At 42.2% G+C, this 22,405-nt stretch overlaps 1 protein-coding gene across 2 annotated transcripts in view; it reads left to right on the plus strand.

Annotated features, from left to right (window-relative positions):
* Positions 1–22,405, plus strand: part of LOC147372816 (antigen WC1.1-like) — a 44,284-nt gene that overhangs the window by 19,262 nt on the left and 2,617 nt on the right. The window contains exons 3-14 of one of the 2 annotated variants that reach the window (XM_086402103.1): positions 3,371–3,679; positions 3,779–4,087; positions 12,477–12,569; positions 12,646–12,960; positions 14,067–14,381; positions 19,383–19,424; positions 19,512–19,826; positions 20,082–20,114; positions 20,672–20,809; positions 21,199–21,291; positions 21,560–21,643; positions 22,163–22,300. In XM_086402103.1, the coding sequence (XP_086258229.1) occupies positions 3,371–3,679; positions 3,779–4,087; positions 12,477–12,569; positions 12,646–12,960; positions 14,067–14,381; positions 19,383–19,424; positions 19,512–19,826; positions 20,082–20,114; positions 20,672–20,809; positions 21,199–21,291; positions 21,560–21,643; positions 22,163–22,300 (2,184 nt within the window). The remainder of the gene's footprint in view (positions 1–3,370; positions 3,680–3,778; positions 4,088–12,476; positions 12,570–12,645; positions 12,961–14,066; positions 14,382–19,382; positions 19,425–19,511; positions 19,827–20,081; positions 20,115–20,671; positions 20,810–21,198; positions 21,292–21,559; positions 21,644–22,162; positions 22,301–22,405) is intronic. The other variant, XM_086402104.1, reaches the window with a different exon arrangement.

Below are 22,405 nucleotides of genomic sequence, written 5' to 3' on the forward strand. Positions count from 1 at the left end.
TCAGCAAACTAAAATGGACTGGGATGGGTGAATTTAACTCAGATGACCATTATATATACTACTGTGGGCAGGAATCCCTTAGAAGAAATGGAGTAGCCATCATGGTCAACAAAAGAGTCCGAAAAGCAGTACTTGGATGCAATCTCAAAAACGACAGAATGATCTCTGTTCATTTCCAAGGCAAACCGTTCAATATCACGGTGATGCAAGCCTATGCCCCAACCAGTAATGCTGAAGAAGCTGAAGTTGAATGGTTCTATAAGACCCCCAAGACCTTTTAGAACTAACACCCCAAAAAGATCCTTTTCACTATAGGGACTGGAATGCAAAAGTAGGAAGTCAAGAAACACCTGGGGTAACAGGCAAATTTGGCCTTGGAATACGGAATGAAGCAGGTCAAAGGCTAATAGAGTTTTGCCAAGAGAATGCACTGGTCATAGCAAACACCCTCTTCCAACAACACAAGAGAAGACTCTACACATGGACATCAGCAGATGGTCAACACCGAAATCAGACTGATTATATTCTTTGTAGCCAAAGATGGAGAAGCTCTATACAGTCAGCAAAAACAAAACTGGGAGCTGACTGTGGCTCAGATCATGAACTCCTTATTGCCAAATTCAGACTTGAATTGAAGAAAGTACCAAAACCACTAGACCATTCAGGTATGACCTAAATAAAATCCCTTATGATTATACAGTGGAAGTGAGAAATAGATTTAAGGGACTAGATCTAATAGACAGAGTACCTGATAAACTATGGACGGAGGTTCGTGACATTGTACAGGAGACAGGGATCGAGACCATCCCCATGGAAAACAATGCAAAAAAGCAAAATGGATATCTAGGGAGGCCTTACAAATAGCTGTGAAAAGAAGAGAAGTGAAAAGCAAAGGAGAAAAGGAAAGATATAAGCATCTGAATGCAGAGTTCCAAAGAATAGGAAGGAGAAATAAGAAAGCCTTCCTCAGCCATCAATGCAAAGAAATAGAGGAAAACAACAGCATGGGAAAGACTAGAGACCTTTTCAAGAATATTAGAGATACCAAGGGAACACTTAATGCAAAGATGGGCTTGAAAAGGACAGAAATGGTATGGGCCATTTCTTAACATTAAGCAGAAAATGTTAAGAAGAGGTGGCAAGAATACACAGAACTATACAAAAAAGATCTTCATGACCAAGATAATCACGATGGTGTGATCATTCACCTAGAGCCAGACATCCTGGAATGTGAAGTCAAGTGGGCCTTAGGAAGCATCACTACGAACAAAGCTAGTGGAGGTGATGGAATTCCAATTGAGCTAGTTCAAATCCTGAAAGATGATGCTGTGAAAGTGCTGCACTCAATATGCCAGCAAATTTGGAAACTCAGCAGTGGCCACAGGACTGGAAAGAGTCAGTTTTCATTCCAATCCCAAAGAAAGGCAATGCCAAAGAATGCTCAAACTACCACACAATTGCACTCATCTCACACGCTAGTAAAGTAATGCTCAAAATTCTCCAAGCCAGGCTTCAGCAATATGTGAATCATGAACTTCCAGATGTTCAAGCTGGTTTTAGAAAAGGCAGAGGAACCAGAGATCAAATTGCCAACATCTGCTGGATCAAGGAAAAAGGAAGAGAGTTCCAGAAAAACATCTATTTCTGCTTTATTGACTATGCCAAAGCCTTTGACTGTGTGGATCACAATAAACTGTGGGCCTCTCTGGGGAGATGGAAATGGATAAATAATAAAAGGCAAAGAGATCATCCTCTCTCTCATCATTCATTCTTATATCAGTGGTCAAGCTAATCCTTCAATTCTTTAATTTCTGTGGTATCTTTTCTGTTCTCTCCTGATCTCTACAGTACATTTGTATTCTGTTACATCATTCTTTTTGAGACTTCAAAGTTCACATACTTATGCAATCAGAGTCCTTGGCAAGGACAAACTCCACCATGTACATAAATAACCATGAGCACACTCAGAAACCATGCAAATTATTTAAAAAGTTGTTCTTTATGACGTGCAGGGATTGTTTCTCATTGGATTACCATTTCTGTATCTAAATAGGGTCGCTAAAGGATGAAATCATGATCAAGAGTCTTTTCCTTGGTCTCTCTCTCATACTCCATCCACTCCCCATTTAACTCACCCCACCTCTCCCTACAGAAGTTCTTCCCTTTTGGAGTGTCCTATCTATCTATTTCTATCTATCTATCTATCTATCTATCTATTTCTGTCTATCTATCTATTTCTATCTATCTATCTATCCTTTCTATCTATTTGTCCTTTCTATCTATCTAGCTACAAATAGCTAGAAACAGCTCTTAAGATTGTTTATTCTTTTGTGCATTGAGGGAAATGGGAAAGGGTAGCACTGTTAGGTGGAAAATGGGAGGAGCACAGGGGATAAAAGGTGTTAAAATCTTGCTGGCCAGGTATTTGGTTTCCAAATCTATATTTCATCCCTATTGAGTCTTTTGCAATTTAGAAATCACGAAAATATATATGGCTTGTTTGCTCTCTGCTCTCTTCCTCTCACTCTCCTTTTTTATAGCTTGCTGGCTTATCTCAGAAATCCAAATAGGAAAGGCATGTGCAGTTTGCATATAGTTAGGGTTAGAATACAATTATCATCACTCCTTCACATTTGCTAAGTATCTCATGTCTAGTATGAAGTAATCAACTAACTCAGTTGTCTTGCATAATCCCACTGAGACTTCACTTTCTCTCAGGGGTGTTTATAAATCCTAGGTTTTTAAGAAAGATGGCTAGGACCATTCCTTCCCTCTCCTATGACTCTCTGAGCTTTCATCATTTCCAAACTTTTAAGTGAACAACTTCTTTCACAATTAAATTACCTAATTGTGACCTAATGCCTGTACTCATATCCAGCCCTCATGATGTTTCCTGTCCTCAGTGACTTGAACATTGGCTCCGAGAGAAAACTGGCCAGAATTCTAGCCCCAGAAATCTCAGGATGACCTTCTAAACTTTTCTGGCTCTTAGGCCTCTAACCTCTTGAATCCCATGGTCTTTTTTCACTCTCAGTTAGTTCAGCTCTGCACCCGTTTGAATGTCTACCACTGTGCAGTTTCTTTGGGCACTGTAGTTTCCAGGCCCCTAGATAGGAATTAACATTCCTAACCAATATATATTCTTGGGATTCAGCCATTCCAAACTGACCCTGCAATCCTTCTGGATATCTCTTCAGAAACTTGCTCATGAAAATGCAATTTGACAATGACAGTCAAATTCTCTCTTCTTATCCCCTCTTATTCCACTGCTGGAAAGAAAAGCTTTCCCACCATTGCCTGTGAGGTGTTGTTTCCATTTGTTAAGCCAGTTTCATGAACAGTCAGTGGGTTTGTTCTTTGTTTCTCTTAGGATTTGTGCGTCTGGCTGGAGGGGATGGGCCCTGCTCAGGGCGAGTTGAAGTGCATTCCGGAGAAGCCTGGATCCCAGTGTCTGATGGAAACTTCAAACTCTCCACTGCTCAGGTCATCTGTGCAGAGCTGGGGTGTGGCAAGGCTGTGTCTGTCCTGGGACATATGCCCTTCAGAGAGTCCAATGGCCGGGTCTGGGCTGAAGAGTTCAGGTGTGAGGGGGAGGAGCCTAAGCTCTGGTCCTGCCCCAGAGTGCCCTGTCCAGGGGGCACTTGTCACCACAGTGGAGCTGCTCAGGTTGTCTGTTCAGGTGAGATTCATGGCAAGACTTAACTTCCATGTAAAGTCGGTTCAGCTAAAAATAAATAAATAAATAAGACTTTGCTGAAATCCTGTCTTTTTCTATCAGTGTACACAGACATCCGGCTCATGAAAAATGGCACCTCTAGTTGTGAGGGGCAGGTGGAGATGAACATTTCTGGACAATGGAGAGCGCTCTGTGCCTCCCACTGGAGTCTCGCCAATGCCAATGTTGTCTGTCATCAGCTCGGCTGTGGAGTCGCCATCTCCACTCCAAACAGAGCAGAAGGAAGTGATCAACTCTGGAAAGCCTGGTTTCACTGCTCAGGGACTGAGTCCTTCCTGTGGAAATGCCCTGTGACTGCCCTGGGTGTTCCTGACTGTTCCCATGGCAACACAGCCTCTGTGATCTGCTCAGGTAAGAGAGGGAAGGTCTACTATACCTTGGATGCTCCTGGAGTGAAATGTCCCCAAAGCAGAAAGTAAGGGAAAACAGGCTTAAAAAGGAAGATATTCTGTAGTGAAATGTTTATTCTTGTTACTGAACTTAGGTTTTAGCTGCTCATTACTCAAGAATCCAATACTGAGAGAAAAGTGCGGGGTAAAATTAAAGACAGCTTTATTGAGGAAATCAGCAGTTCTGGGGAGACAGAGGATTAATGTACCAAGAACCAGCTCCTTCTTGATGATCAGAGGCAAGAGTTTTTTAATTGAAATTTCAGGAGTGCACAGGTGGAGGTTTTGTCAGGTCTGACAAAATGTGGTCCACTAGAGAAGGGAATCGCAAACCACTTCAGTATTCTTGCCTTGAGAACCCCAAGAACAGTATGAAAAGGCAAAAAGACAGGACACTGAAACATGAACTCCCCAGGTCGGCAGATATTTGCCCAATATGCTACTGGAGATCAGTGGAGAAATAACTCCAGAAAGAATGAAGAGTTGGAGCCAAAGCAAAAACAACACACAGTAGTGGATGTGACTGGTGATAGAAGCAAAGTTTGATGCTGTAAAGAGCAATATTGCATAGGAAACCAGAATGTTAGGTTCATGAATCAAGGCAAATTGCAAGTGGTTAAACAGGAGATGGCAAGAGTGAATGTCGACATTTAGGAATCAGTGAACTAAAATGGACAGGAATGGGTGAATTTAACTCAGAGGACCATTATATCTACTACTGTGGGCAAGAATCCCTTAGAAGAAACAGAGTAGCCATCATAGTTAACAAGAGTCCTAAACGTGGTACTTGGATGTAATCTCAAAAATGACAGAATAATCTCTGTTTGTTTCCAAGGCAAACCATTCAATATCACAGTAATCCAAGTCTATGCCCCAACCAGTAATGCTGAAGAAGCTGAAGTTGAAAGGTTCTATGAAGCACCTACAAGACCCTCTAGAACTAACAACAACAACAAAACATGTCCTTTTCATTATAGGGGGCTGGAATGCAAAAGTAGGAAGTCAAGAGATACGTGGAGTAGCAGGTAAGTTTGGAGTACAAAATGGAGTGCAAAATGAAGCAGGACAAAGGCTAAAAGAGTTTTGCCAAGAGAATGCACTGGTCATAGCAAACACCCTCTTCCAACAACACAGGAGAAGACTCTACAAATGGACATCACCAGATGGTCAACACTGAAATCAGACTGATTATATTCTTTGCAGCCAAAGATGGAGAAGCTCTATACAGTCAGCAAAAACAAGACCGGGAGCTGACTGTGGCTCAGATCATGAACTCCTTATTGGCAAATTCAGACTTAAATTGAAGAAAGTAGGCAAAACCACTAGACCATTCAAGTATGACCTAGATAAAATCCCTTATGATTATACAGTGGAAGTGAGAAATAGCTTTAAGGGACTAGATCTGATAGACAGAGTGCCTGATGAACTATAGGTGGAGGTTCGTGACATTGTACAGAAAGCAGTGAGAAAGACCATCCCCAAGAAAAGGAAATGCCAAAAAGCAAAATGGCTGTCTCAGGAGGCCTTACAAATAGCTGAGAAAAGAAGAGAAGCAAAAAGCAAAGGAGAAAAGGAAAGAAATACTCATTTGAATGTAGAGTTCCAAAGAATAGCAAGGAGAGATAAGAAAGCCTTCTTCAGTGATTGATGCAAAGAAACAGAGGAAAACAATATAATGGGAAAATCTAGAGATCTCTTCAAGAAAATTAGAGGTATCAAGGGAAATCTTCAAAGATGGGTACAATAAATGAAAGAAATGGTAGGGATCTACCAGAAGCAGAAGATATTAAGGAGAGGTGGCAATAATACACAGAAGAAATATACAAAAAGATCCTCATGACCCAGATAACTAATATGGTGTGTTCACTCACCTAGAGCCAGACATCCTGGAATGCAAAGTCAAATGGGCCTTAGGAAGCATCACTACAAATAAAGTTAGTGGAGGTGATGGAATTCCAGTTGAGCTCTTTCAAATCCTAAAAGATGATGCTGTGAAAGTGCTGCACACAATATGTCAGCAAATTTGGAAAACTCAACAGTGGCCACAGAACTGGAAAAGGTCAGTTTTCATTCCAATATCAAAGAAAGGCAATGCCAAAGAACACTCAAACTACAGCACAGTTTGTGTAGTTGTAGTGTGTGACAACTACTCATGTCACATGCTAGTAAAGTAATGCTCAAAATTCTCCAATCCAGGCTTCAACAGTACATGGGCCATGAGATTTCAGATGTTCAAGCTGGATTTAGAAAAGGCAGAGGAACAAGACATCAAATTGCCAGCATCCATTGGATTATCAAGAAAGCAAGAGAGTTCCAGAAAAATATCTACTGCTTTATTGACTATGCCAAAGCCTTTGACTGTGTGGATCACAACAAACTTTGGAAAATTCTTCAAGAGATGGGAATACCAGACCACCTTATCTGCCTCTTGAGAAATCTGTATGCAGGTCAAGAAGAAGCAACAGTTAGAGCTGGACATGGAACAAGAGACAGTTTCCAAATAGGGAAAGGAGTATGTCAAGACTGTATATTGTCACCTTGCTTATTTAACTTATACTCAGAGTACATCACGCTACACGTAGGGTTGGATCAAGCACAAGCTAGAATTCTGGTGTCTGAGACTGTAAAGCATCTGTCTGCAATGCAGGAGACCTGGGTTCCATTCCTGGGTCGGGAAGATCCCCTGGGGAAGGAAATGACAGCCCACTCCAGTACTCTTGCCTGGAAAATCCCATGGACGGAGGAGCCTGGTAGGCTGCAGTCCATGGGGTTGCAAAGAGTCGGACACGACTGAGCGATGTCATTTTCACTTTCAAACTATTATTATTTTGTCCTATTTGACTGTTTTCCTTCGTTTCTGATTTTTGTTCATTTCTGTGATTAAATTTATTCTTTGGCTAGGCTTTTCTACAAACAGAGGCACGTGGAGGACACAAGGGTAGGCTGTCCTGAGAAGGCTCCGTAAGGTCCTGCTCCATAACATTCTCATTGTTCACTCATTTTTTCAGGGGAAATAAGTGCTAAGAAATGCTAAGAAGTGCTATGTCAGGGAAAGAAATGCCTAGATGAATAATATTTTTTATGAAACATTATTATTTAAGGATAATAATAGAGAACAAAGTACAAACAATAAGTGTACACCTAGGTCATATTCCCCAACCCAGATCTACAAAGAGAACATTCACAGCACCACAGAATCACTATTGCCTCCCAATAGCTGTGTCCTCCTCCTCTCCAGGGAAGACTGCTTACCTAAGACTTGTACTGCCATAGAATATTTTGTCAGTTTGTGAACTTTATGTAAAACCATACAGTATGTTTTATTTTGAGTCTAATGTCTTTGACTCAAAACTGTGTTTGAGATTCACTCATGATGTTGTTTATGGCAACATTTTTATTCATTTTTATTGTTATATAGTATTCCTTTGAATGATCACATGACCATACACTGATCCATTCAAGTGATGGCAGAGATTTGAGTTTATTTCCAGTTCTTGACTATTACAATGGTGCAAATTACCATGACGATGACTTTTGGCAGAAATATTTTTTATAATTTTTGTGTGTTTAATTTTTGGTCTTATATTTTTATTTTCTTAATGGTATGCTGTACTTCAATGAGCCAGTTGCTAATCTTAAGTTTGACTTATCAACTTTTTCTCTGTACATGTAGTGCTCCTTCAGTCAGTCAGTTCAGTTCAGTCACTCAGTCATGTCCGACACTTTGCGACCCCATGGACTACAGCACACCAAGCTTCCTTGCCCTTCATGATCTCCTGGAGCTTGCTCAAGCTCATATCTATTGAGTCAGTGATAACATCCAATCATCTCATCCTCTGTCATCCCCTTCTCCTCCTGCCTTCAATCTTTCCCAGCATCAGAGTCTTTACCAACGGGTCAGTTCTTCTTATCATGTGGCCAAAGAATGGGAGCTTCAGCTTCAGCATCAGTCTTTCCAATGAATATTCAGGATTGATTTCCTTTAAGATTGACTGTTTGATCTCCTTGCGGTCCAGAGGACTCTCAAGAGTCTTCTCCAACATCACAGTTCAAAAACATCAATTCTTCAGCACGCAGCTTTCTTTATGGTCCAACTCTCACATCCATACTTGACTATTGGAAAAACCAAAGGTTTGTTGGACCTTCGTTGGCAAAGTAATGTCTCTACTTTTTAATATGCTATGTAGGTTGGTCATAGCTTTTCTTACAAGGAGCAAGCATCTTTTAATTTCATGGCTGCAGTCACCATCTGCAGTGATTTTGGAGCCCAGGAAAAGAAAGTCTGTCACTGTTACCACTGTTTCTGCATATATTTGCATGAAGGGATGGGAACAAATGCCATGATCTTTGTTTTTTGAATGTTGAGTTTTAAGCCAACATTTTCATTCACCTCTTTCACTTACATCAAGAGGCTGTTTAATTCCTCTTCACTTTCTGCCATAAGGGTGGTGTCATCTGCATATCTGAGATTACTGATATTTCTGTCAGCTATCTTGACTCCAGGTTATGCTTCATCCAGCCTGGCATTTCACATGATGTACTCTGCATAGAAGTTAAATAAGTAGAGTGACAATATACAACCTTGAAGTACTCCTTCTCAGTTTTGAACCAGTCCATTGTTCCAGTCCACAGAGGTCCTTATATCCTTCTGAAAAGAACTTTGTCTACTCCAAAATCACAAAAATGTTCTCTGAGAATATCTCACAGAAGTGTAATTATTTATCTTTTGCATATAATTGTACACTGCTTCTAGGATTATATCTGTGTAGGATAGGGTCAAGTGTCATGTTTTCATATGGGCATCCAGTTGACTCAGAATCTTTTTTCTGAAAAGACTATTCCCCACTGCAGTGTCAGCTTTGTGATAAGTGAAAGGGCACATATGTCTGAGCACTTCTTTTAGACTCTCTATTCTGTTCCACTGTATCATTTTTCTATCCTTGCACCTGTACCACATTTTCTCAATTATTGTAACTTCAATAAGTCTTGAACCTTCTCTGGTGGCTCAGATGATAAAGAATTTGCCTGCATTGTGGAAGACCTGGATTTGATCCCTGGGTTGGGAAGATCCCCCCGAGAAGGGCATGGCAACCCACTTCAGTATTCTTGCCTGGAGAACCCTCATGGACAGAGGAGCCTGGTGGGCTACACTCTGTTTGGTCACAAAGAGTTTGACATGACTGAGTGACTAAGCACACACAGTAAGTCTCAGTTCAGTTCAGCCGCTCAGTCATGTTTGACCTTTTGCAACCCCATGGACTGCAGCATGCCAGCCCTCCCTGTCCGTCACCAACTCCAGCAGTTTACTTAAACTCCTGTCCATTGAGTTGATGATGGCATCCAACCACCTCATCCTCTGTCGTTCCCTTCTCCTCCTGCCTTCAGTCTTCCCCAGCATCAGAGTCTTTCCCAATAAGTCAGTTCTTTGCATCAGGTGGCCAAAGTATGGGAGTTTCAGCTTCATTATCAGTCCTTCCAATGAATACTGAGGACTGATTTCATTTAGGATTGACTGGTTGGATCTCCTTGCAGTCCAAGGAACTCTCAAGAGTCTTCTCCAACACTACAGTTCAGTTGAATCTTTCCCAAATTACTGACCCAGGAAATCATGAGCAAAATTAAAAAAAAAAAAAAAAAGCCCTTCAACTGCTAAGTTTGGGGGAAATTTTGTTATACAGTATTATTAAACAGGCACTTACCATATTACTAGCATTTCTAAATAGAGGAATATTTATCCTCTGATCTTGCATTTTACTGTTTCTACTTTATGTTGATCTGATGTGCTGATACACGCCTTCTCTAGTTCTTAATTCAGTTATTAACTTTTACAGCTGTAGAATTTTCATTTGATTTTGTTGTCATTTCTCTGCCAAGATACACATTGTGTTAATTCTTTGAGAACTTTAATCATGGCTATTTAAATTCTCTGTCAGACTATAAAACTCCTAGAGGAAAACATAGGTAGAACACTGTTTGACATTAATTGCAACAAGGTCTTTTTTGACCAACCTCCTAGAGTAAGGAAAATAAAAACAAAAATAAACAAGTAGGGCCTAATTAAACTTAAGAGCTTTTGCATAGAAAAGGAAACCATAAACAAAACAAAAAGACAACTCTCAGAATGGGAGAAAATATTTGCAAATGAAGCAACTGACAAGGGATTAATCTTCAAAATACACAAACAACTCAATATCAGCAAACCAAGCAACCCAATGAAAAAATGGGAAAAAGACCTAAATAGACATTTTTCCAGACATACAGATGGGTAACAAATACATGAAAAGATGTTCAACATCACAAATTATTAGAGAGATGCAAGTCAAAATTACAGTCAGGTATTACTTCACACCAGTTACAATGTCTATCATTAAAAAAATCTACAAACAATAAATGCTGGAGAGAATGCACAGAAAAGGGAATCCTCCTACATATGGGTATGTAAATTGGCACAACTACTATGGAGAACAGTATGGAGGGTTCCTCAAAAAACTAAAAATAGAACCATTGTAGGACTCAGCAATCCCACTCCTGGCCATATACCTGGAGAAAATCATCATTCAAAAAAATGCATTCATCCTGATGTTCACTGCAGTGCTATTTACAACAGTCAGGACACAGAAGCAACCTAAATGTCCCTCACAAGAGGAATGGATAGAGAAGATGTGATACATATATAAAATGGAGTATTACTCAGCCATAAAAAGGAAAAAAAGTTGTGTCATTTGCAGAGACATGGATAGACTTGGAGATTGTCATGTAGAGTGAAGTAAATCATAAAGAGAAAAACAAATATTGTATAACATCACTTATATGTGGAATCTAGAAAAATGGTAGAGATGAACTTAATGCAAAGCAGAAATAGAAACACCACATAGATAACAAATATATGGATACTAAGAAGGAAAATGAAGAGTGGGATGAATTGGGACATTGAGACTGGCATATACATACTATTGATGTGCTGTGCTTTGTGCTTAGTCCATCAGTCGTGTCCAACTCTCTGTGACTCTGTGGACTGTAGCTCTCCAGGCTCCTCTGTCCATGGGGATTCTCCAGGATAGAATAGTGGAGTGGGTTGCCATGCCCTTCTCCAGGGGATCTTCCCAACCCAAGGATCAAACCCAGGTCTCCTGCATTGCAGGTGGATTCTTTACCGTATGAGCCACCAGACTCAAAAGCCCTACACTATTGATACTAAGTATAAAATAGATATCACCTGGAGAATCTCGTAGACATGGAGCCTGACGGGCTACAATCCATAGTGTCACAGAGTCGGACACGATTGAAGTGATTTAGCATGCACACACACATAATAACCTATTGTATAGCACAGGGAACGCTACTCAGTGTTCTGTGGTGACCTAAATAGGACGTAAATCCAAGAAAGAGGGGATATACATACATACATACATATATATATATATATATGTGTGTGTGTGTGTGTGTGTGTGTGTATGTTGTTGCTATTGTTTAGTTGCTGAGTTGTGTCCAACTCTTTTGTGACCTCTTGGACTGCAGCCTGCCATGTTCCTTTGTCCATAGTACTTCCCAGGCAAGAACACTGGAGTGGCTTGCCATTTTTTTCTCCAGGGGATCTTCCCAACCCAGGGGTGGAACCGCAGTCTCCTGTTTGGCAGGCAGATTCTTTACCATTGAGTCATCTAGGAAGCCCATATGTATAACTTACTAAATTTGCTGTACAGCAGAAGCTACCACAATATTGTAAAGCAATTATACTCAAATAAAAATTAATAAAAATAAATAAAATAAATTATCTGTTAGGTAACTCTAAGAGCCAAATACCCTGGGAAATTTTCTAATGTTTTTTTTTCCTCTTGGTTTTCCATGAAATCTCTTATATATACATATTTTTAAAAACACAAACACTGTAGATGAGAAATTGTACAAATCCTTCAGAAAGGATCTTGTTTTGTTTCTTCTGTTTAAGGGATAGATTTAAGGACAGACCAACTTATTTAAACCCATTCTTAAGGCAAAGCTTGGCTTAAAACAGGAATTGTGGCCTTGTCAGTATCAGGGCTCTTCATAGAGAAAGGAAGTACTAAAATTATGATAACTTTACTGGTATGTTGCAGCTTTCATCTCAGCTCCATCATTGGGTCATTATTAATATTATTATTATTTTTTTTTTTGAAATTTTTTACTTTATATTGGGGTATAGCCGATTAACAGTGTTACTATAGTTTCAGGTGTACAGCCAGGGACTCAGCCATACATATACATGTATCCATTTTCCCCCAAATTCCCCTCCCCTCCCAAAAATTATTTAGTTTAACTGAGTTTCCTGTTGTTCAACCCTTGCAACCGTCTAATCATTGCTGTTTCTTCAGGAAATCAGACCCAGGTGCTGCCCCAGTGCAACGACTCCGTGTCTGAACCGGCAGGGTCTGCAGCCTCAGAGGAGAGTGCTCCCAACTGCTCAGGTGAGGGTCCCACAGGACAGAAGACCCTTCTCATTCCCCAGGTCGACGCCCCATTGTCCCATTTATCTCTCCTCAGACAGCAGACAGCTCCGCGTGGTGGGTGGAGCCAGTCCCTGCGCCGGGAGAGTGGAGATCCTTGACCAGGGCTCCTGGGGCACCATCTGTGATGACGGCTGGGACCTGGACGATGCCCGCGTGGTGTGCAGGCAGCTGGGCTGTGGAGAAGCCCTTAATGCCACGAGGTCTGCTCACTTTGGGGCAGGATCAGGGCCCATCTGGCTGGACGACCTGAACTGCACAGGAAATGAGTCCCATGTGTGGAGGTGCCCTTCCCGGGGCTGGGGGCGGCATGACTGCAGACACAAGGAGGACGCGGGGGTCATCTGCTCAGGTCTGCGCTGCACACTGTCCACTGGCAGGGGGAGGGATGGCGCCCTGGAGGACGGGGATCTGAGCCCCAAGGGAGAGATGCTGAAAGGACCAGAGAAGGAGGCTTCCTTCCATGGAGCCTGTCTTTCCAGCAGACAAGAAGATGAGGTGCTTTTATTTCCTCCTGCAGCAGCTGACAATCTGGTCCTTTCTTCTCCATAGTGTTTCCTGGCAGCCTTTTCTCACAGTTTTTCTGTGAGAGCCTTTTCTCACAGTTTTTCTTGAAATCAGGGCTCACCCTTCTGGTACATATGGTAGAGAAGTCTTAAAGCCACGGTGCTAATTTTTGTTTGTTCTGTAACAAATTGCCACATAGTTAATGGTTTAAAACAACATATTTATTTCCTTACACTTCTGTAGCTTAGATGTCCAGCAGGGATCTCACTGGACTGGGATCAAGGTATCAGCAGGGCCACAACACTTCTGAGCCTCTGGGAGTCTGTTTCCTGTCAAGCTTCTAGAAACTGCCTGCCTTCCTTCACTCATAACCCCATTCTGTTCATCATCAGACGACCAACGCTCCACCTCTCTAACCATTATCCATATTCACATCTCCCTCTAGCCAGACTGAAGAAAAGTATTCCCCTTTAAAGGACAGTGAGTCTAAGAATGTGATTAGGCTGTGCTCAGGTGGTTAATCCACCATATTTCAGGTTAATCTCACCATCCCAAGGTCCTTACCTTAATCAAAAGTCCCTTTTGCCAGATAAGGAAACAGTCACAGATCCATTATTCCATCTGCCTCCACACTGTCCACATCACATCCCTTTCATACACTCTTTTAGATGTTTTGTCAGGAAGCAGGAGTCAGCTCCCTCTCCCTGCAGGTGTCCAGGTTGGTCTTCCTCTCAGTTCATATCCACTACATCATGGTGGTAGAAATATTTAGAAAGACAGACACAAATTGACAAAGTCAGATAGAAAAGAGACAAGTTTCACTCTGGTCATCTAATGGATTTGCTTCCTCAGCTGGGTCACAGATAAATGTTCACAATTTTGGGGAGAGAGGAAAACCCAGAGCACTGAGTGGAGTGCTCACTGTGTCTGTCTCCTCTCTTTCAATCTTAGAGTTCCTGGCCCTCAGGATGGTGAGCGAGGACCAGCTGTGTGCTGGGTGGCTGGAAGTTTTCTACAACGGGACCTGGGGCAGTGTCTGCCGCAGCCCCATGGACGATGTCACCGTGTCCATCATCTGCAGACAGCTTGGCTGTGGGGACAGTGGAAGTCTCAACTCTTCTGTTGGTCTCAGGGAAGGTTCTAGACCCCGGTGGGTAGATCTAATCCAATGTCGGAAGACGGATACCTCTCTCTGGCAGTGTCCTTCTGACCCTTGGAAATACAGTTCATGCTCTCCAAAGGAGGAAGCCTACATCTCATGTGCAGGTGACTTATGTCTGTTTCTGTGTCTGTCCCAACCCTGTAGGATGTTATTAGTGAGATTTCATATTTTAAAATCTAAGTGATGGGTTTAAGTTGAGTTTATAAAATGAATTTTGGATGGAGCTAATTTGATCCACATGTTTCAAACTTTCTTTATTAAAAATTTTTGATATAATTGACATAACTATTGTTTGCCATTGCAACATAGTGGTTATGAATTTTTGTATATTGATAAATGATCACTGCAGTAAGTCTAGTTATATCCATCACCATATATGTAGCTAAATATTTTTCCTATATGATAAGAATGTTTAAGGTGTATTTTCTCACCATCTTTCAAATAGACAATATGGTATTCATTATGGTCACCATGCTCTCTTCACTTATTAATTTTATAACTCACGTTTATACCTTTTGACTACCTTTGCCCACACCAAATCCTCCACCTCTGGCAGCCACGAACTACTCAGCATCTATGAACTTGCTTTTTGCTTTAAGATTACACATATAAATGAGATCATATGTTGTTTTCTTTCTCTGATTTGTTTCACTTAGCATAATGCCCTCAATGTCCATTCATGTTGTTGAAACTGGCAAGATTTTCTTCTTTTTTATGGGTGGATATATATCTGCATTACATTTTCTTTATTCATTCATCGATCAGTGAAGACTTATATTGTTTGGCTCTTGTAAATATTGCTATAAAATACTAAAGATGATGTTGTTAAAGTGCTGCAACCAATATGTCAGCAAATTTGGAAAATTCAGCAGTGGCCACAGGACTGGAGAAGGTCAGTTTTCATCCCAATCTCAAAGAAGGGCAATGTCAAAGTATGTTCAAACTACCCCACAATTGTGCTCATTTCACATGCTAGCAAGGTTATACTCAAAGTCTTTCAAGCTAGGCTTCAGCAGTAAGTGAACTGGGAACTTCGAAGATGTACAAGCTGGGTTTCGAAAAGGCAGAGGAACCAGATATCAAATTGCCAACATTTCCTGGATCATAGAGTAAGCAAGAGAATTCCAGAAAAACATCTGCTTCACTGACTACACTAAAGTCTTTGACCATGTGGATCTCAACGAACTGTGGAAAATTCTTAAAGAGATGAGAATATCATAGCACCATACCTGCCTCCTGAGAAACCTGTATGCAGGTCAAGAAGCAGCAGTTAGAACTGGACATGAAACAACCTACTCGTTCCAAATTGGGAAAGGAGTATGTCAAGGCTGTATATTGTCACCCTGTTTATTTAACTTATATGCAGAGTACATCATGGGAAATACCTGGCTGGAAGAATCACAAACTGGAATCAAGATTGCTGTGAGAAATATCAACAACCTCAGATACGCAGATGATACCACTCTAATGGCAGAAAGTGAAGAGGAATTGAAGAGCCTCTTGTTGAGGGTGAAAGAGGAGAGTGAAAAAGCTGCCTTAAAGCTCAACATTCTAAAAACTAAGATCATGGCATCTGGCCCCATGGCAAGGAAAAGTGGAAACAGTGACAGATTTTCTTTTCTTGGGCTCCAAAATCACTGCCAATGCTGTTTTCAGCCATGAGATTAAAAGAGGCTTGCTCCTTGGAAGGAAAGCTATGACAAACCTAGACAGAATATTAAAAACTAGAGACATCACTTTGCTGACAAAGATCCATATAGTCAAAGCTATGGTTTTTCCATTAGTCATGTATGGATGTGAGAGTTGGATTATAAAGAAGCTGAATTCTAAAGAGTTGATGATTTTGAATTGTGATGCTTGGACACCACAATTGAATTGAGAGTCCTTTGGGCAGCAAGGAGATCAAACCAATCAACCCTAAAGGAAATCAACCCTGAACATTCTTTGGAAGGACTGATGCTGAAGCTGAAGCTCCAGTACTTTCGCCACTTGATGAGAAGAGCTGACTCATTGGGAAAGACCCTGCTGCTGGGAAAGACTGAAGGCAAAAGGAGAAGGGAGCCACAGAGGATGAGATAGTTAGATAGCATCACCAGTTCAGTGGACATGAATTTGAGCAAACTTTGGGAGTTAGTGAAGGACAGAGGAGCCTGGCATGCTGCAGTCCATGGGGTTGCAAAGAGTCAGACACAACCTAGCAACTGAACATATGTTGCTGCAGTGAACATTGGGTTTTCAAGTTAGTGTTTTTGTTTTCTTCAGATAAATATCCCAAAGTGAAATTCCTAAATCATATGGCAGTTCTATTTTTAATTTTTGATGCACCCTCAATACTGTTTCCATTGGGGCTGCATCAACTTACATTCCCTCTAACTGTGCAAAAGCTTTCTTGTCTCTTCACATTCTCCTCAACTCCTGTTATTTCTTCTTTTTGATAAAAGCCTTTCTAGAGGATATGAGGTCATATCTCGTTGTGGTTTTGATTTGTATCTTCTGATGATTAGTAGTGTTGAGCACGTTTTCATGTACCTATTGGCTAGTTGTACGTATTCTTTAAGAAAATGTCTATTCAGGTTCTCTGCCCATTTTTTAAAAATCAGATTTTTGTTTGCTACTGAGTTGTTTGAGTTCCTTGTGTACTTTGCATAATAATCCTTAACAGAAATATAATATGCAAATATTTTCTCCAGTTCCATAGGTTGCTTTTTCACTTTGTTGATGGTGTCCTCAATTGGGCAGAAGCTTTTTAGCCTCATGTCATCACAACTGCTTGTTTTTACTCTCGCTCCCTTTGCTTTTGGTGTCAGATCCAAAAAATATCACAAAGAATGACAACAAGGACTTTATTTTCTGTTTTTTTTTTTTTTTTTTCTGTAGAAATTTTATGGCTTCAGGACTTGTGATTAAGTCTTTAATCTATTTTGAGTTAATTTTTGTGAATGGTATAAGATAGTGGTCCAGTTTCATTCTTTTGCATGTGACTGTCCAGTATTCCCAATGCCATTTACTGAAAACACTGTCCTTTCCCCACTGTATATTCTTGGCTTCCATGTCAAAAGTTAATTGACCATAGAAATGTGGGTTTATTTCTTGGCTCTCTATTCTGTTCCATTGATCTCTGTGTCCATTTTTATACCAACAACATACTGTTTTGATTAATATAGCTTTGTAATGTAGTGTGAAATCAGGAAGCATGACTCCTCTAGCTTTGTTATTCGTTCTCAAGATTGCTTTGGTATTCAGCATCTTTTGTGATTCCATGCAAATTTTAGGATTGTTTGTTCTGTATCTGTGAAAATTTCCATTGGAATTTTGAAATGGATTGCAGTGAATCTGTAGATTGCTTTGGGTAGTATGGGCATGTTAATAATATTAGATCTTCCAATCCACGAGCACAGAATATCTTTCCATTTATTTGAGTCATCTTCAGTATCTTTCATCAACGTCTTATAGTTTTCAGTGTACAGGTCTTTCACAATCTTGGTTAAATTTATTACTAGATTTTTTTATCCATTTTTGATGCAAATGTAAATAGAATTGTTTTCTCCTTATGGCAGTTTGTTGTTAGTGTGTAGAAATGCAACTGATTTTTGTATATAGATTTTTCATTCTACAACTTTACTGATTGTATTAGTTCTCATATTTTTGGTGAAGTCTTTAGTGTTTGGGAGTTTCTTTCCTCATGACTTGGATGGTAAAGAATCTGTCTGCAATGCAAGAGACCTGGGTTCAATTCCTGGGTTGGGAAGATCCCCTGGAGGAGGAAATGGCAACCCACTCCAGTATTCTTGCCTGGAGAAACCCATGGACAGAGGAGCCTGGTGGGCTATAGTCCTTGGGGTCACAAAGAGACAAGACATGACTGAGTGACTAACACTTTCATTTTTCAATCTGGAAATAGTGTCAATTTTGCCTCTTCCTTTCAGATTTGGATATCTTGATTTTCTTTTTATTGCCTGATGGATCTGGATAGGACTACCAAAACTAAGTTGAATAAAAGTGGTGAAAATAGACATTTTTGTCTTGTGTCTGATTTCAGAGGAAAAGCTTTTGTTTTTTTACAGTCAAGTATGATATTAGCTGTGAATTTCTCACATGGCCTTAATTATGCTTAGATGAAATCCTTCTATACCTACTTTGTAAAAGAATTTTTACCATAAATGGATGTTGAATTTGTCACTTTTTCTTCATCCTTTAAGGATACGATTTTTATCTTCATTTTGTTTATTTGGTGTATCACATTGATTAATTTGTGAATGTTGAACTATCCTTGCATCCTTGGAACAAATATCACTAGATCATGGTGTATGATTCTTTTAACACATTGTCAAATTAATTCAGTTTTCTAATATTTTGTTGAGGATTTTTGCACTTATATTTATCAGAGTATTAGCCCATAATTTCCTTTTCTCATGGTGTCCTTATCTGGCTTTGGTATCAGAATAATGTTGGCCTCATAAAGTGAATTTGGAGGTGTTCCTTTCTTTTGTTTTTGGAAGAGTTTGAGAAGGCTCTACCACTAAATACTGTTATATTAGGAATTGAGATTTTGATAGTAAATGTTGAATGAAATAAATAAATGTTGGGGAGGGCGACAAATAGTCAAACCAAAGCACTTTATTCCTTCTACATTTCTCTCTCTGTTTCTCTCCTTCCCTCCCCCTCCACATACACAAACCCACAGCTAAGAATGTGGCGAGAGATACTTCAAAAGCAGAGGCTCATTCCCTTCCTTGCCTCTCTTTTTTCATCTCTTTGTCTTTTCCATTTGAGGCCAAAGAGGCATTAAACTGTTAGACCTTTTATTGATGATGTTTTCCCTACAATTAAACCCCGTAAACTGGGAGGTGGTAAAGTCTTTGACCATGAAAATGAGCAACCCCCTCACAGAGGTCCTGCCATCATTTTCTCAGAGGTTCTCTGCATAGAGTGGGTAGGAGGTTTGATAGGATGATCTGGAAAGAATATACAAGTTTTGATATTTTATGACAGGTTCTATTTACCCTCATTGTGTGTGTGTGTGTGTTGTTTTGAATTTGTATTTATTTCTATCAGCTTCAATTCTTATGTATATGTATTTTCAGTCTTTTGTTCATTGTTTGCAGGAAGAAGACCCAAGAGCTGTCCAACTGCTGCCCCCTGCACAGGTATGTCGGCCTTGCCCCCTCCCCATGGCTCCCAGGGGCTCCTTCCTCAGACCAGGGCAGTCACAGGAGGGGCTGCTGCCTTTTCAGACAGAGAGAAGCTCCGGCTGAGGGGAGGAGACAGCGAGTGCTCAGGGCGGGTAGAGGTCTGGCACAGCGGCTCCTGGGGCACCGTGTGCGATGACTCCTGGAGCCTGGCAGAGGCTGAAGTGGTGTGTCAGCAGCTGGGCTGTGGCAGGGCCCTGGAAGCCCTGCGGGCCGCGGCATTTGGCCCTGGAAATGGGAGCATCTGGCTGGACGAGGTGCGGTGTTGGGGCCGGGAGTCCTCCCTGTGGGACTGTGCTGCAGAGCCCTGGGGGCAGAGCGACTGCAAGCACGAGCAGGATGCTGGTGTGAGGTGCTCTGGTGAGTGAGGGGCTCGGGGTCCACCCTGGGTGAGCTGGGGCAGCACGGGGTAACAGGCTGAGCCGGGTGTGGTTGGGAGTTTGTATCCAGACAGCATCTTGGTGCTGGGGCTCTGATCTAGGACAGGGGAGCTTGGAGGACTGGACACTGATGCTGTGGAGACTGAGAGGGGTGATTTCAGGCTCAGAAGGGAAAAATGGGCTGCCCTGCATTCTGGCCAATCACCGTGCTCCAAACTGCTGTTTTTCTCTTTAGGTGCAAGGACAACATTGCCCCTGACTACAGCAGGTACTGTGGTCCATCCACGGACAGGGGAGAATACTCAGATTCTGAGGACCTGTTCTGTGGGCTCTCTGACAACTCAGGAGAAGAAAGAGCCTGAGGAGCTCGTGGCTGTTGGGGAGGAGCCAGGGCATTACTTTGGGGAAATCCCCTGCCTTGGTTCCCAGGGTCAAATGTTCTCATGCCTGGGGGTCCAAGTGAGTCTGGTTTCCATGTTGCAGAATCGAAGTATCTCCCACCTGCCCCTGTGTGTTGCTCTTCATCAATGAGGTGCGGGTCCCAGGACTGTTTGATGTTCTGTCTCCTGAAGCCCAAGGAGAAGGGATGAGCTGGGTCCTCAGAGGCTGTCTCAGCAGGGCAGCTCCCTGACAATCCCCATCTCTGCCTTGGGGCCACACTGGCCAGAGTGGAGTTGACTTGTCTCAGGACGAGACCCAGAGGAGCCCAGTCTGTTAGTGTACTTGTGTCTGAGGTTGGGATGCCATCATCCAGAGCTCCCTGGAAATGCTGGCAGGGGTTTCTCTGTGTGACCTTCTCCAACCCTCTTCCCTTGTTCTCCTTAGGGACAAAAACAACCTCAAATCCTCTCCCTGGCATCTTCTCCCTGCCTGGGGTCCTCTGCCTCTTCCTGGGGGCCCTTCTCTTCCTGGTCCTCGTCATCCTGGTGACTCAGCTGCTCAGATGGAGAGCAGAGCGCAGAGGTGGACTGCAGGGGGAACTGGGGACCAGGGAGAGTGTGTGGAGGCAGGAGATGGGGCAGGTGTGAACAGGGGAAGCTGGGCCAGGTCTCTGTTCTGAGTCTGTAGAGCTCCATGTGCTCCATGCTGAGCTCTAAGGGCTGAATAGACAGAAGTTCTTAGGACTGGGGTGTGAACTCTCATAAGTCATGTCCTCTCCTTTGAGACCAGACAAGTTGGGGCTGAGCTGTGGATTCAGATCAGATGAAGGGAGAAGGTGCTGACACGGTGAATGGGGTGGGAGGTTAAGCCGAGGTCCTGGCAGCCCCCATGTGAGCACTGGGGAGGTGAAGGTGGGTGGCTGGATTAGGGTGTCTGGGGCAGCATCTCTGACCTGCTGGGGGATCTCTCAGCTTTATCCAGCTATGAAGAATCTCTTGCTGAAGCCGTGTATGAGGAGCTTGATGACTTTGTGACTCGGAAGGAGAGTCTTCTTGGTAGCCCAGGTGGGTGTCTCTGTCTGCATTCCTGGGACCTCTGGTTGTCACCACTTAATGGGTGTGTGGGTCTTCTCAGCATCCACAGACCCCACATGTGCCCCAGGCTCACAGAGGTGGCTCTCCAAAGTGGCAGGGTGGCCTCTCGAGCCCCATGAGCCCCCAGCCTCTGTCTACATGGCAGGAGCTAGGCCTGTCCCTTCCCAACCTTAACATAGGTCCCGTGGGTGTGGGGAGGGTCATTCTGTGTGTTGTGTGATATTTATCTCCATGTTAGGCTTCCTGTCAGATGACTCAGTGATTAAACTGCCATATTACACCAGGGACGGTGAGGAGTACAGTGACTACAGATCTGAACCAGGTAATAGAGGTGAACCCACCTCGGCTGGGCTTTGGGGAGGAGAGTTTCCCTCCTCATAGTGACGAGATGCAAGGGGAACAGTCTTCCTTTGATGGACCAGAGGCAACCCTGTGTCCAGATGGGGTCCATCCTTCTCCTTCTCTGGCTGTTTTGTGATGTCTCACATTGGGGCCGGGCTCTCTGTGTCCAGAATCACAACAGGCACACAATGTTTTAAAAAATAACATCTGTAAAGCACAATTTGTTGAAGTACTTTAGTAATGTTCAGTGGCATAAGAGTAGCTTTGAGATATGTAGCTTCCTTCAGGAAATGTTAAGATATATAAAATCATGTTTTGGTTTATGGGTACATCAAAATGAAACATGGTCTTAGAGAAAAAGTCTTTTAAATCAAGAAGTGACTGGTGCCTCTATTTAGCAATTCAGAAACTCTTGATCATAGGGGATCTTAGATATTTCCCAGACCAACCCACTTACTGTGGTTTCATCAAATCCCCTTGTCTCTCTTGGAACCCCCAGATCAGAGGACTGATGTCCCTGCTGAAAATTATGATGATGCTGAAGAGGTATCAGTGCCTGGGACTCTTCCTGCCTCTCAGGGGAGTGAGGAGAAAGTACCCCCAGAGAAGGAGGATGGGGTGAGGTCCTCCCAGAAAGGTGAGTGGGGTCAGCTGATTTACTATTTTTCTATGTGGAAAGGGTGAATTTGTGCTCCTCAATTCCCGGCCTCCCTAGAGATTCAAAATATAGGTAATCTCATAC

This window comes from Bos grunniens, chromosome 5 (assembly GCF_055505025.1).
Source record: "Bos grunniens cultivar Pamir isolate PY7600 chromosome 5, Bosgru_T2T1.0, whole genome shotgun sequence".
Lineage (NCBI taxonomy): Eukaryota > Metazoa > Chordata > Mammalia > Artiodactyla > Bovidae > Bos > Bos grunniens.